Raw genomic sequence first — 15,315 nt, 5'->3', positions numbered from 1 at the left:
TCCAAAAAATAACAACAAAAATAAAAATAATTAAACAAATATTATCGTAGGCACGGCAACAGCGGCGGTAAAAAAAACATAGGATCCAAAAAATATTATTGGAGCCACCGTTACACAGACTAGATCTAATCCAACCCAACAAAATAAACATACAAAAATTGAAAAAAAATAATTCAAAATCGACCAAAATTCAGAAAACAATCGAACTTGCAGACGGCGTTGTGAGAATTGAAAATATCCTCCTTCACTTCAAATCATTGCTTCACTTCGAACCGTTGCTTCACTTCAAACCGCAACAACTGTTTCGTTGGCGGCGAACCTTCGAACCTTCACTTCCCCCTATTTTCTATATGCGACGCCGGTGGTGAGCACGAAGGAGCAGCGAAAGTGAGAGACGAAGAAAGGAGGAGCAGCGAAAGTAAGAGACAAAGAAAGGAGCGAAAGTTAGCGAGGGAGGCGCCATGAGAGATGGGAATGAGAGAGGGTGAGAGGATTGAGAGGGAGAAATAGATCTGCCATGAGAGAGAGGGAGAACTGAGAAGTGAGGGGTTTAGTGATCTAGGTTTGTCCGAGTGTGCGACTCAAATATTATTATATAATATTGAGGCTTTTATTGCTGCGGTTTTTAAAGAAAACTACAACAATAGATTAAAATGATAATCTAGTGTTGATCAAAATATTAATATTTTAATCTATTACTGCGGTTTTTGATGGCAATAGCAGCAATAGATCTGGTCAAACTAGTCAAACAATTTTGAAAATTTCCCGTCGACATCTATTGTTGTGGTTCCCACCCAGAACCGCAACAATAGGTTAATTTTCAAATTTTCTTTTCTTTTGACGTGATTTATTGCTGCATATAGCTAAAACCGTAATAATAAGCAATTATTCTACTAGTGAAATTGAACAACAAAAGGAGGAAGAAGTAATTTTATGGCAACCAAAACTGAGAAAGAGGAAACACAAAAAAGGGTCTCCACAAGTATATGTTCATAAGGTTATGTGGAGGACGATGATTTGCCTCTGAATTTTGTCTGCAAATTGTGAGAGAAAAAACACCATTGTTGGAAGGAGATAATATTGTCTCTAGCTTGAAGGAGGGGATACAAAATGATGAACTCATGCCCGATTGTTAAGATATACCCATTATTATGCTAGCTACTTCTTTGACTCCATTAAAGAAAATAAGATGCAGATTGATACTTCTATTACTGATTGTCTTTCTCGCATGAAAATCAAGTTTGTTTCTATGTCTTTTTTTTTTCTCTCTCCTTCAAATTTCGAGATTTTTCTTGGTTTAAACCATACTAGCCTTTTGTGCACGCGATGCATGCGATGATATTTTTAGGCCTAATACTAAGTAGTAAACAAACTGAAAATGCAAGTTAGTATGTAAGTTCACCTCTATTTTGTGAATAAGATTCTTCCATGTTCTTTTTCTGTTGTCATTCATTTTTGTGATTTTGAATAGTTTTTTGTTTCTCAAGTCTTATATGCGTATGTTCTTTTATAATCAGTATGATGTTCTTTACTATATATCGTCACGTTTTTTTTTTGGTTTTATTCATTTTTGTAATTTATAATAGTTTTTTATATGGATTTCAGTAATTTCTCTATGATCCCAAAATTGTAACCGAAAAGTATAATACAATTTTAGTTTTTTTTTCCTTGTCTAACTTCTAAATTCTGATTTCACAGGATATTTAAGAATTTTCATCATTTTAATTTTTTCTCCTTTTCTAAATGTTCACACTTTGAGTTTCAATTATATTTGAAAGGAAATTTAAGTTTTTCATACACAATCTGATTTTGCATGAAATGGTCGTTTTTAATTTTTCTCCTTTTCTAAATTTGAACACTTTGATTTTCAATTATAGGTGAAATGAAATTTCAAATTTTTCATACACAATCTGATTTCGCATGAAATGATTTTTGCAAAGCATTTTATAGAAATAAAATACCGTTATTTGTTCATTATTTATACTTATTTATTAAAGTGTTTTTAAATAATATTTGATTGTAGTTCAAAGAATCTTATTTCTACAAAATGGAGGTGAACTTAAATACTAACTTGCATTTTCTTTTTGTTTACTACTTAGAAATAATTAGGCCTAAAAATGTCATCGCACGCATCGCGTGCATAAAAAGCTATGTATGTGTAGTCGTCAATAATAATAACATGAAACATATTTGTTGATCAGTGAAAGTAGAAGCTAATCAAGCAGGTATTTTATTTCTATAAAGTTATAATAAGAGGAAACTTTAATTTTCCTCATATAAGCTAATTAAGTAGAAGCTAATCAAGCAAGTATTTTGTAATTTAGAAAGGAAAGGGGGCCAAAATAGTCAGTTCAAAAAAGGACACCGTTGCTCCCCCCTTCCCTTATGTAATAGAGATATTCAACATTTCAAACCCGGTATAAACCTCAACCCATCTGTTTTTCTTACTTCAATTTTGTTGGGTTTTCTTCAATTTTGATGATCTATATTTAATTTCGTGTTAATTTGTGGTACCACTTCCGAAATATTCACTAGTGAAAAAAAGCCTATCTGATGCGGTCAAAATTGGACTTACTGAATCGATTTTGGTCCGTATTGGATGGGCTCGCAATAGATCTAACATATTTACTGATCCGGTCCAAAACCGAATCAGTAATTATTTACTGATGCGGTTTTGAAAGAAAACCGGATCAGTTAATCATATTAACTGATGCAGTTTTTACCTCAAAATCGCAGCTGATTATTGAAATGCATATAAAAAAAAGTGCAGACCTGCAGGCTGCAAGTCTGCACATTTCACATCTCACTCTCATAGTTTCACCGTGTATTTGGATTAGAGTACTCAAAGTCCAAAAATATAACAAAATATATATACACAAAAATAATACATTATACATAAAAACAAAAATTATACAAAATACATATATATGAAACTAAACATAAATACATAGAAACAATATTTTAATATAAATAGATAAAATTACACAAATACACAAAAACAACAATTTAACATATAAACAGAAAATTACAATATATGAAATTTACCACTTATACAATATATACGAAAAAGAAAACGAAAATTAGATTGTAAAGATTATATGTCGCAAACCACATCTCAGAAGCAACGTATACGAAAATTGCAAACCACATCCAGTTAACATACAACATTGCAATGGTTATGCAAACAAAAATTGAGACTAAATCCACATCTCAGTCAACACCAGCAACATATAACATTTATGTTGCAAACCACATCTTAGAAGTAAATCCAGACTAATGAATATGAAAAATTGCAATGGTTAATGCAAACAAAATTGAGAAGCATCCAGTCACTAAGTATACGAAAATTCCAACATATACAAAAAAAACGAAAATTATAAAACGAAGAAACTAAAAAACACTACCCAGATAAAACGAAAATTAAGAGTTCGAACAAAAAATCAAACGAAAATGGAAGCCTAAAAAAACGAAACGAAAATGAGAGCCCAAAAAAACGAAATAAAAACCTACACCCAAAACTAGATCTAAAAACTAAATCCCAAAATAAATGAAAAAAAACTACAACTAGATACAAAAACTAAATCCCATAAAAACTCAAACGAACCAATTTCTTGTGTACATATCTTCAATTCTTCGTTCTTCGTTTCGCTCTTCACTTTGTTCTTCATTTCATTTCTTCGTTCTTCATTTTCGATCTTCATTTTCGCTCTTCATTTTCATTCTTCGTTCTTCGTTTTGTGAGGGAGGAGTACAGAGAGAAGAGAGAGAAAGAGGTGGGTGCGTTTATGAGAGGCGAGAGGAGAAAGGAGGGAGCTGAGTGAGAATTCGGGTTAGGGTTCGATCTACGGGTGTGTGGGAGGAGTAGAGAGGAGAGAGAGAGAGAGAGAGAGAAAGAGAGAGGGAGATATGGTCTAATTTTTTAATGAGGGAGGAGAGAGATCAAGTATGGGGATCTTTTGGCAAATGAGAGCTAATCAATGCGTTGGGCCTGCACAAAGACGCGCGTTATTTTGGGCATGTACAATGACACTTGCTTGTACTTGTTTTTTTAAAACGTGAATCGGATGAGATTTTAGAAAACCGCAGCAGTTTCTACAATCTAGTCCAGTTTACTAAAGGACAGAATCAGATTTTTCGTCCAGTTTTCCCTCCCATTTTTTATTGATTTCGGATACGATTTTGTAAAAACTGAATCTGTTGCCAAGTGAGAGATAAGGTTTTTTCCACTAGTGATTTCAAAGAGTTAATGAGTTTGAGATACATAGTAGTGATTTCTTGCTTTGAGTTTAAAATTTGTTTTCTTGCTCTGATTTTTGTGCCATTTCTTCAATTTAATAATTTTTTGTCTGTAAGCACCATAACTAACTCCAGTCATAAAAAGACATACGCAATTGAGAAGAGAACAAATTTGGACGGTAGCAGAGGAGGGGGTTAGGAGTGTTTCGAGGTGGCAGCGGAGGGGGATAGGGTGTTTCGGGGTGGCGGGGGGGAGGGTTGTGAGGGTGGAAAAGAAAGGGGCATGGAAAGAATGAAGGATAAGGGAAAGAAGAAGAGGAAGAAGAAGAAAAAACACGATTAACTACTCTAGCAGGTAAGCAACTTGCTGGGACCACTTTTGTAAAAGACCCCTCAAAGTTGAGACTAAACAATATTAAATTAAAGTTAGGAACGTTTTTGTCAAGGGGAGCCATAATTGAGATTGTTCTTATTAATTTTTCCTTAATTTTAATAATTCAACACAACACATTATCTTATAAGGTTCTTGAAATAACAAGTTGTGATGCATAACCTACACTGATCATGTGGTCCCATACATCGATATATAAATATATATATATATAAATATATATATATATATATATAATATATATATATTTTGATAGTTTGATTTCCTAAAATGGAAATATAACAAATTAAAAAAAAAGGGAGAAAGTAACTTCAGGTGACTATTTTTTCTAAACCGATTTGACAAATTGACCTCTATTAAATATGATAACAATCTGATAGATATAGGCCCTGGCAATAGGGTGCCTTTTTTTTAACTTGACTTGTTTAATTGGCTGAATTATCACCTTGGGTATTAAAATCAACATGAAAAAAGAAGTTATCTGCATTATTGACCTTGGACCTTTGATAATATTTATCAATTATTGACCTTTGCATGGCGTATTGGCGTTAATCTGAATTTTATGACCTTGGACCTTCCATATACCATCAGTTACAGGTAGAACTTGGACGGAACTTAATCAACCCATAGCAAACAAACTCCGCAAATTGCAAGGAGCTACAACGTTGGATTTTCCACTCCAGAATTCTTCTGCAAATTGCTGGCAAGCTCTTGCTGTCGGATGCCAAGCATCAAACCACAAATAATCTTTGGGATGGCTGCAAACCGAGAAGGTCCGGCCCATATTCTGGCAAGTGTTATCACCATTGAAGGCTCCACTTCCACAGCATGCTGTTTCACTTTCCTTAAAACCTATCATCAATTTCATATCATGTAATTAGATCAAAGATCCTAGTTTTTGTGTCCATATAAGCTATTGGTGGAAGAAATTTGTAAGCAAATCTCATTTCACAAGACCATTGTAATTCAAAGCGTGGATTATGCATTCGAGTGCATAGTGCTCAATCTGCTCATTGTACACCCAAAACAACATATTATTCTTGTAAAAGAATACATCATTTAAAATTTAAGAACATGTAAATCTTCAATTACGAAAGAAAATAGGTCATAATAAAAAGAATATCTAGTGTAAACTAAAAGAATTTACCTTTTAAAATTCAATTTTTTTAAAAAATAATCTTGCTATCAATCATATTTGAAAAGGTTAAGCAAGTTGCAAGATTTAAAGAAAGAAACTACTCCCTCCGTCCCAAAATATAGTTCCCATTTCTATTTTGGGAGTCAAATTTTAAAAACTTTGACCAAATATCCTTACTAATGTATACAAAAAAACATATTCATGAGGGGTCTTGTTAGATTCGTCTTAATGTGTAAATTCGTAATATCAACTTTTTATATTTTTTACTAATAAGAAATAGAAGATATCGTCGGTCAAAGGTATGTCTTGGAGACTGTGCAAAATAAAATGAGAACTATATTTTGGGACGGAGGGAGTAGTTATTAGGCCCGGGCTATGTCCCGAGTAAGAAAAAATTTCATTTATTAATATAATACTTTATGATAATAACACTAAATATAACTTAGCCTAGTGGTTAGAACTTAAGTATATATACTTGAGGTCTCGAGATCAAACCCCTTACTATGCAATTTCTTATTTTTTTATTATACGTCGATTACATGGAGTAAAACTCACTATAAGAGTGCCACGTGGCACAGTTTCTTGTTTTCGCACGCCTTTTAATATATTTGTACTAGAAATTTTTGCACGCGATGCGTGCTTGAATGTTTTTTCGAAACAGAAACTCGATTTTCTTCAGCATAAGAGTCAATATTTGAACATTAGACATACGAATTATAATTGTTTTTAATTGTAAAATTTGATTGGTTTAGTTTCTGTCACTTAAGTCTCTCACCATTCTTTTTTTTTTTTTTACTTTTCAAAGTTAAATTCTATGAACAAAATAGACATTTTATTGAATTTATTTATGATTTCTAATATTATAATGTTTTAGTTGATTTTTGAATTAAGTATAGTAATTCATAAAGTGTAAAGAAAAGTGGACACTTTGATTTCAAGTCAATTTTTTCATAAGTTGTAGTTTGTGAGTGATTGTTATAATTATATTTTTGGTATTTTGTAAGTAGTCACCTTTGATTTGTAAGTAAATTTGTAATTTAGAATGGGAAGGGGGTAACATAGTCTCTTCATTCGGGGACAACATAGCTCCCTCCCTTCCCTTATATCATAGAGATATATGTTGTACTTTAATTCTTGAATGATATTTTACATAAACCTTTTTACCTTGATAATTAATCGCTATTATATAATAGAAAAAGATAGGTCCAAATATAGCTAAAAGTTTTATTATATATAGGAAACACTATAGAAAAGTAATAAATTTTTTTCTTGTCTAACTTCTAAATTCTTATTTCACTACAAATACACCTCTATTTTTTATCATGGCCCCACCATTTATTGTGAATGGTTCTTGAGAATAGTGATTTGTAAGTAAATTTTTGTAAATGTTTTTGTATGTATTCACGTTCTAGGTTATTAATTACACTAGTGGAAAAATGAAGAAGGGCTCCGCTGAAAATGGCCTGTAGGGCTGCGCTTTTTGAGCGCAGCCCTTTCAATAGCAGCCCTTCACTTTTCATAAAGCGCAGCCCTTCACAACGAAGGGCTGCGCTTTTTACTAAAAAGCGCAGCCCTTCTACAAGTGAAGGGCTGCGCTTTTTACCTAAAAACGCAGCCCTTCGACAAGTGAAGGGCTGCGCTTTTAGGTAAAACGCGCAGCCCTTTTAGACTAAAAAAAAAAAAAATTGAAATAATATATAATCTGATAAAGCAGCAGCAACCAAAGGCGTGATGAATATCATTAAATAACCAAAATAATGTAATAATATACAACTGAAATTAAATAACAGATATAACAAAACAATAATTACTCCAGAAATCTTAGTGTTGAAATGAAAAAAAAACGAACAATAGAAAAAAAAAGGAACGAAAATAAGAACAGAAATTAACAAAAAATGAAAAAATAACCAAAAATGACAAAAAAATTGTAAAAAAAAAAAATAAATTAACAAAAATGAAAAAAATAACCCTAAAAAAATAAATTAATCTGAAAATAAACAAAAAAATGATAAAAAATGAAAAAAAACCTAAAATAATAGATCTGAGGTTGAAATCTCTAACAAGACCACCGCCAAACTCGTCGGAGAGAGACATCACGCCTTCGACTTCGGCAGATTGAGACGAGAGACATCACCGCCAAACTCGTCGCTACAGTTGGGTTGGAAAGCACAAATTGAAATGTTGGTGAACAGAGATTGAGAGACGAGGGTGAAAGGAACTGTGTTATGCTCACCGGAATGAGAGACGAGAGAGATTGAGACGAGAGAGACGGAAGAAAATGATTCAGATTGAAACATTGCAAGGAACGCAAACAAATTGGGTTGCGAAACAAATTAGCAGATGAATCTGAATCATTTTGTGAGGAGACGAAACAAAGCAAAACATTTGAATGAGAAGTAAGCTAAAAATCAAAATCCAGAAAACCAGAAGTGGAAGAAGATGAATAAATTTAGCAAAGAAAAGAGAGAGAGAGTAATGAGAGACGTCGTTGTGAGAGAGGAGAGAGAGAATGAGATTTTGTGAGGGTTGAGAGAATGAGCGCGCGAGAGACTGAGAGAATGAGGGAGGGTTGGAGTAAACCCTAGTCACTTTGTCTTATTTTAAGCCCAACGCGTTTTTTTCAAAATAAAAAAAAAGCCCATGAAGGGCTGCGCGTGCCCCAAAAAACGCAGCCCTTCACTGTGAAGGGCTGCGCTTTTAAGAAAAGCGCAGCCCTTCTGAGTGTAAGAAGGGCTGCGCTTTTCTTAAAAGCGCAGCCCTTCTGTTTTGTAGGGCTGCGCTTTTTTAAAAAAGCGCAGCCCTTCACTAGTGGGGCTGCGCTTTTAAGAAAGGCGCAACCCTTCCTGCGCAGCCCTTCCTTTTTTTTCCCCTAGTGTTAGTTTTAGTTTGAATGTTAATTTTAAGTTTTAATAAAGTTTCTTGATTATTTGAGTGATTTGCGTGATTTTTATAACGCGATTTTCTCAATTGTATGAGTGACTTGTAAAGTTTTTGCTTTTAAGTGATTTGTGAGTGAGTGTTGTAAATTAATTGGCGGTAGTTTTCTTTGAGTGTCGATTTTGATTTTGACATTCCTTTTATAATTTAGAAAGGGAAGGGGGGCAAAATAGGCATTTCAAAAGAGGACACCATTGCTCCCCCCTTCCCTTATATAATAGAGATAGATAACAGCATTTTTCTCAAAATCATGGACTCTTAAAATGTTAAAACTACGTTGTTTAGGAGAGGCTACTGCACCATCCTCTATATGTACTTGGTGCATATTCCCATTTACGCACATTGCCTTATATTGCTATTTCAATCTTCAAGTGACATCTTTTACCAATGACCATGTCCATATGCACATAGTAGTGATTTAGACCAAACACGCTAATCATATATGTGTTATTTTTGGGATCTTTTAATTTTTACCATCTTTAAAATCACAATTTTCAAAATAAGCACCTTATCAGTTCATTTTTTTAAAAAAAATAAACACCTTATATGACCTAAATCTCTTTAAATACATATCAATAGATGAATTTCATCCAGCAAGTTGTTCTTAAAGAAGGGTTTAAACCTTGTAGACTTTCTAGTGAAAAAAAGAGAGGTGATATAATCGTTCTTAAAACCTTTTTGAGGATGATTTATTTGACGAAATCCGTCAATTGGTAAATTTAAAAAGATGAGGAAAAATAAGCCTAGCTAGGACGATATATTATTTTTAATCACATTTTCAATTTTCCCTAAAATAAAACTTTAAATACCTTTCTTACTGTGCACAGTCTAAATGGGATACAAAAATGCAAGCTATAGTGCATGAGATCTAGCACGACTAGAATTTTTTGCACGCGATGCGTGCTTGAATTTTTTCGAAACAGAAACTCGATTTTCTTCGGTAGAAGAGTTGAAATTCTGAAAGGAAGAAAATCAGATTAAACCAAATGACTAAAATCTGAACGTACCGTATGTATTGCCATCTAAGACACGCTTATGTACTGCGGCATAGAAGTCATATATTGAGTACTTAAACCCAGCTAAATTGCTTTGCAACCTGTTAGCTACTGCAGCAAATTCAGCATTGTGCATCATAGCTAGCTCTTGTGGCTCCGGCGCACAGGCTCCTTCATATCTTAGCATATACTTCATCGATGGCATGCACCCAAGAGGACCAATATTTTGAAATGCAAACTTTCTTCCCCCTTGATTATAGATGGACTGAATCAAGCATAGACATATACCACATAAATTACTCATTTTGTAATTAGTTGAGCTATATATATTTATTTGGAAATAAATCCTCTTTGATAATGAGAATCATATGTATCTGACTAGCTAGCTAGTAGCAAAACTTAAGAGTCATCATAGTATAACAAAAGGTTTTATATGAGGCTGACTTAGGTATGTTCTCCCCAACTTATTTTCAATTCAGTTCACCTCCATTCTTTTATAACCATTTTGTTAAATATTATTATTATGTTGGTCTAAATTATTTTACTAATTACTCTTATTACTATTATTATTATTATTATTATTATTATTATTATTATTATTATCATTATTTTTTTATTTTTATATTATTATTATTATTATTATTTCTATATATTGTTTTGTTTATTATAGTTTTACTCATTATTATTACTATTATTACTATTATTAATAGGAGGAACATGATTTAGGTCGATCAAAAGCACAAATAAACCCATGTTTTTAACCCGTAAATCAATCAAACCGCGTCAAAACGGTTTATGATGCGATTTTGCGCGGTCTGACCCAATCATTATTTTTATTACTAAATATTATTATATTATTAAATCTAATATTCATATTATTATTGTTAAAATATTATTTATATATTTATTACATTCAATATAATTCAATTCAATTCAGTTCAGTTCAGCTGTTTTATGCCAAAGAGGTTATGGAAGAAACACAGCTCACTAGGATGCTCAGATACTCAGTGCAAGATACTTACAAGCAAATGGTGGGAGTACATGCTAGAGTCCACTGGGACAAGATGGTATGGTGCAGAATGGTTACACCTAAGCATCGTTTTTTCTATGGCTAGTAATGCAGAATAGGATGCAAACATCTGGAAGATTGTATGCATACGGAATCAGTGAACACCCTAGATGTCTCATTTGTGATAATGAAGAAGAAACCCAAGAGCACCTGTTCTTTAGATGCTGCTATGGTGCTGAGATTTTGCAGAGAATTAAAACCTGGCTGAAATGGGAGACTACAAGTACTAGTGTTCCTTGTCTATTAAGGGAAATTGCTCGTAGTAGAGTCTCTAGATTCAAGAAGCAAGTTTATGCTACTAGTGTGGCTGCTATGGTATACCATGTCTGGTGGACGAGGAATGAAGTTTACTGGAACCAGAAAGTAATAGCAACGTCTGTTATGAGTCATAGAGTGCAATTGAATGTAATAGAAAGAGCTCATTGTAGCTATGCTAAAAAGCGAGCTCAAGCAGATAGAACTTGGATTAGAGAGCTTTCTTTGGATGTTTGTAAGTAGTGTTGTTGGTCTTGCAAGTGGTCTAACCTAGGGGTTTGATCTTGCTTGACTTTGTGGTTGTAATGTGCCGTGCGTTTAATATATGAGCTGACTTGCTTACCAAAAAAAAAAAAAAAACCCTTACAATAACTTATTACTAGTCCTCTATGCACGTGATGTGTGTGTCAATTGTTTGAGTTTATTCTTAATAAATGTCATCAAAATATATAATTATTGTTATATAAACTACTGTAATCTATAATATTTTTCAAAATTGAGATAAACATTTAGATGTAAAGTTTTGTAGTCAAATTAACATTGTAAGTTTTTTTATTGCGTAACTATTTTTCTCATTATGTCAAGTTACTTTGTTAATGCTTATTTAGTTTATTATAGGAAATTTTGACCCATCTTTAAATTAGGAAATGATATAATTATAGAAAATCTGAATATCCAATTAAGTATATATATTTAGCTAAGGATAAAAAAGATATTTCATTGGGGGATATCGTAGCTTCCCACTTGACTTATATAAGGCTCTGCAAGCAGCTGTATAGCACAGGGCCTCAATTTTTGAGGCCAAGGTTTTTTTTTTTTTCATCAATTGACTATCCTTTTCTCTACCAAAAAGGCAAAAACATAAGTTTTGCCTAATATTAAGGTTTAGTTCTTTCCCTCTCTAAGGATTGCAAATCTTTATTACTTCCCTCTTTAATTCTTTCCCTCTCTAAGGATTGCAAATCTTTATTACTTCCCTCTTTAATTCTTTCTCTGATTCTCTCTCTCCTTCTTCAACTTTCCTTAATAATTTTTGCTAGAGATGGAAATGGATCGGGTTCGGGGCGGGTGGATCGTCACCCGCATCCATCACCCGCATCCACCCGCTTCACCCGATCCATCCATCACCCGCATAAATGTTCACCCGAATCCATCCATCCATCACCCGCGGGTGAAACGGATGGATCGGGTGATTATCGGGTGAAGGGAGAAAAAAATCCAGTAGCCCAACAATATAAAACCCACAACTACCTCTTGTGTATCTTTCGTCAGAAACCTTAAATGACATTCTACCCTTCAAATGCTGCACATGAATTTGCATCCCAGGAAATAATGACATTTTAGGTGAGAGAAGGTAGTGTGTATATATATATATATATATATATATATATATATATATATAAACGGGTGATGGGTCGGGTGGTAACCGGGTGATGGACCGGGTGATGGATGAAAAATCATCACCCGAATCCGACCCGAATCCGTCACCCGTTAACCCGTCACCCGCCTCTCATCCGTTTAAACCGGGTTTTCCATCCGTTTAATAGTGCGGGTGAAGCGGGTGATCGGATCATCCGCTGGATATTTCCATCTCTAATTTTTGCAATCTTTCATTTTCCATTCCTCTAATATCTTATCAAGTTTCTTGTTTTTATCATAATTTTATTTAAGATTCTCATTTTTCCGACTTAAACCGTAATTATTGTTTGTAATACTGCTTATATGGATGACTACAATTTGTTTTTCGCTCTATGCATTTTATGAACTTAAACTAGTTATTAGGTCCGGGTTATGCTCCGGGTAAGAAAAAATTTCATTTATTAATATAATACTTTATGATAATAACACTAAATACAACTTAGCCTAGTGGAACTTTAGTATATGTACTTGAGGTTTTGGGATCAAATCCTATACTATGCAATTTCTTAATTTTTTTATTGTACATGGATTACATGAACTAACAGGGTGTTTGGTATGGAAAATTTTGATGTAGGAAACGGATTCAAATAAGTGTTTCAATTTCTAATTGTTTGGTATGAGTGTTAAGTAACAAATACCGTTTCCAAGGGGAAACATAATCCCCCCATTTGTTACCCTTATCAAACTAGTGGAAACAAATCACGTTTCCTTCCTCAATCATAATCCTTTCAATTGTTTCATTCCACTAGGATACCAAACAACAATTAAAGGTAACAGTTATTATTTCCATTTCCCCTCCTTATCCAAATCCTTTCCATTCCGTTTACGTTTTCCATACCAAACACCCTCTAAAACTCCCTATGGAGAGCACCACGTGGCACATTTTCTTATTTTCGCACGCCTTTTAATATATTAGTATAGATACAAAGAAAGTTGAATAACACATTGTATTTCTTTAGAAACAGAAGTATTAATTTCAAAAAAATAAAGAAACAGAAGTATAATTTTTTTTTTTTTTGTTTCTTTCATTTTACTGTTTAATTGAGATAGAAGGATATAATTTTATTCACTTATATATATTATTTAGAGTTGCAAAGGAAGTATAATATGATAAAAGGATATCATTTTAATCGAGACTATGAAACCTCTACATTGTTTGGGATAGCCGTACTTATTATAAAACGTTTAAAATTGTCTCCAAAAAAATAAAAAAAATCACCCTATAAAATAGAAAAAAAGAATTCTGGTGTTACGACAAATCATAATAACTCTGCCTTATAAGAGGTTTTTCTATTGTACCTAAGTAACCATCATGTTATTTCTATCACATAAAATTTAGGAAAATGATATACATAGCTTTTAGGGCTATGTATAAGAAGCTTAAAATAGAAATAAGAATTTGAATCAAACATTTATTACCTCAAATGATGTGAAATCTTGTCATGAATTTATAAATTGTTTTCATTTTAAGACATGCATTTAATGCTTATAAAAACTATATCATGTGGATATCTTGGTCGATTTGTTTCAATGTGAACTTTCGAAGATATTAATTAATTTACTATAATTACGCTACAGATTTTCAGTGGTTCATACCTTGATGTGGATGGTAAGGTTGCCAAGTACTTGTTTTATGTAGGTGATCTTATCAGAAGGGGAGAGAGGCAGTTTACTGATGTTCTCCTGGAGAAGGGTAGTATAATCATTTTCTCCAATGTTGAACAAGTATACTGCTTTATGTAAAATCCTGTTCGCCTCTGATTTTCCAACTTGCTGTTTTAATATTTGCACCATTTGGTCAAAATAGTCCAATTGCATCTTCAAATTTATCTGTCAACACCCCAACCCAGAAAATAAAGAATCAAAATTATGCAATTCAAATCAGAATTCAGCTATAAGACCAATGTTAAGATGTTAGTTAATTATACTTACACAATTTTTGACTTAATATGAACAATATATGAAGAGTCCAAATAATTAAACCATGAGTAAAATCAACATAAGAATGAGACTATCTGATGTAACCATTTGAAAAGTTTTCTTTTAACTTCATAGAAAATATGGTTGCACAACAATATTTTTTACCGCCTTAGAACAAGTTTCAGGAAGAACACAGGCAGTTGCGGAAGCAAAATTGACGCCCTCGGTGTAGTTCTTATTCCCTGGTAACAAATATGGTTTCAAAATTGGCAAACCCGAAAATTGAGCTGCCAAAACAAGGCATTAAAACAAGAAATATTGAACAAATTAGTATGATCAAAATATACGTAAGTTCAGCTCTATGATGATGATAAATTCAAATGACATATATCATAAACAATACCTATGAAATCAGGGATGACGAGGCCGTTAGAGTATCTCTTACCAGGTTTCTGACTATAAGGCCAATACTTAGCTCCAACTCCCTTAACGCCGCCATACGCGGACATACCGGTGTCGTAGAGTGAATCGCCGAAAATGAACAATGGAGTCTTGTCTTGTGCATTGGAGGTCGCGGAAGAACAAAAGAGAAGAGTTGCGTAGAGTGCCAATTTAGCGAGCATGTTTCTCATTCTATTTGCCTTGTAAACCGAAACTAGCTTTTGAGTTCTTTTAGTTCCCTTACAACTTTTGGAGCGATGAGTTGCTAGTAAATACTCCCTTCGATTTGAGTGTATTGCCATATGATCTGTCTATTTATTAGACAATTTCACATTTTACTTTTTTCTTGTTCTCCCATACACAATTTGTTTTAATTTAATTATGTAGAAGTGAAATTTTAAAAGTTGATATTTTCTGAATAGACATTGAAATATATTGAACAAAATCTCATACGATAATAGTTTTTGCCGTGGAAAATTTTCAACTTCGACTCCTTAAAAGACAAATAGGAATA

The 15,315-nt window shown here is 33.1% G+C and overlaps 1 protein-coding gene across 1 annotated transcript; it reads right to left on the bottom strand.

The window, feature by feature from the left end:
• Positions 1 to 5,246: 5,246 nt before the first annotated feature.
• On the bottom strand, positions 5,247 to 14,992 carry LOC104900397 (GDSL esterase/lipase 1-like). Its single transcript, XM_010687813.2, has 5 exons — positions 14,764 to 14,992; positions 14,526 to 14,647; positions 14,037 to 14,270; positions 9,710 to 9,962; positions 5,247 to 5,479 (listed from the first exon to the last, which is right to left on the bottom strand). Exons 1-5 carry the CDS (start codon positions 14,990 to 14,992, stop codon positions 5,247 to 5,249), a joined length of 1,071 nt encoding a protein of 356 aa, XP_010686115.2.
• Positions 14,993 to 15,315: the final 323 nt, after the last annotated feature.

This window comes from Beta vulgaris, chromosome 7 (genome assembly GCF_026745355.1).
Source record: "Beta vulgaris subsp. vulgaris cultivar EL10 chromosome 7, EL10.2, whole genome shotgun sequence".
In the NCBI taxonomy this organism is placed as follows: Eukaryota; Viridiplantae; Streptophyta; class Magnoliopsida; order Caryophyllales; family Amaranthaceae; genus Beta; species Beta vulgaris.
The sequence above is the reverse complement of the archived record's forward strand: the minus strand, read 5'-3'. Positions and strand labels throughout refer to the sequence as shown.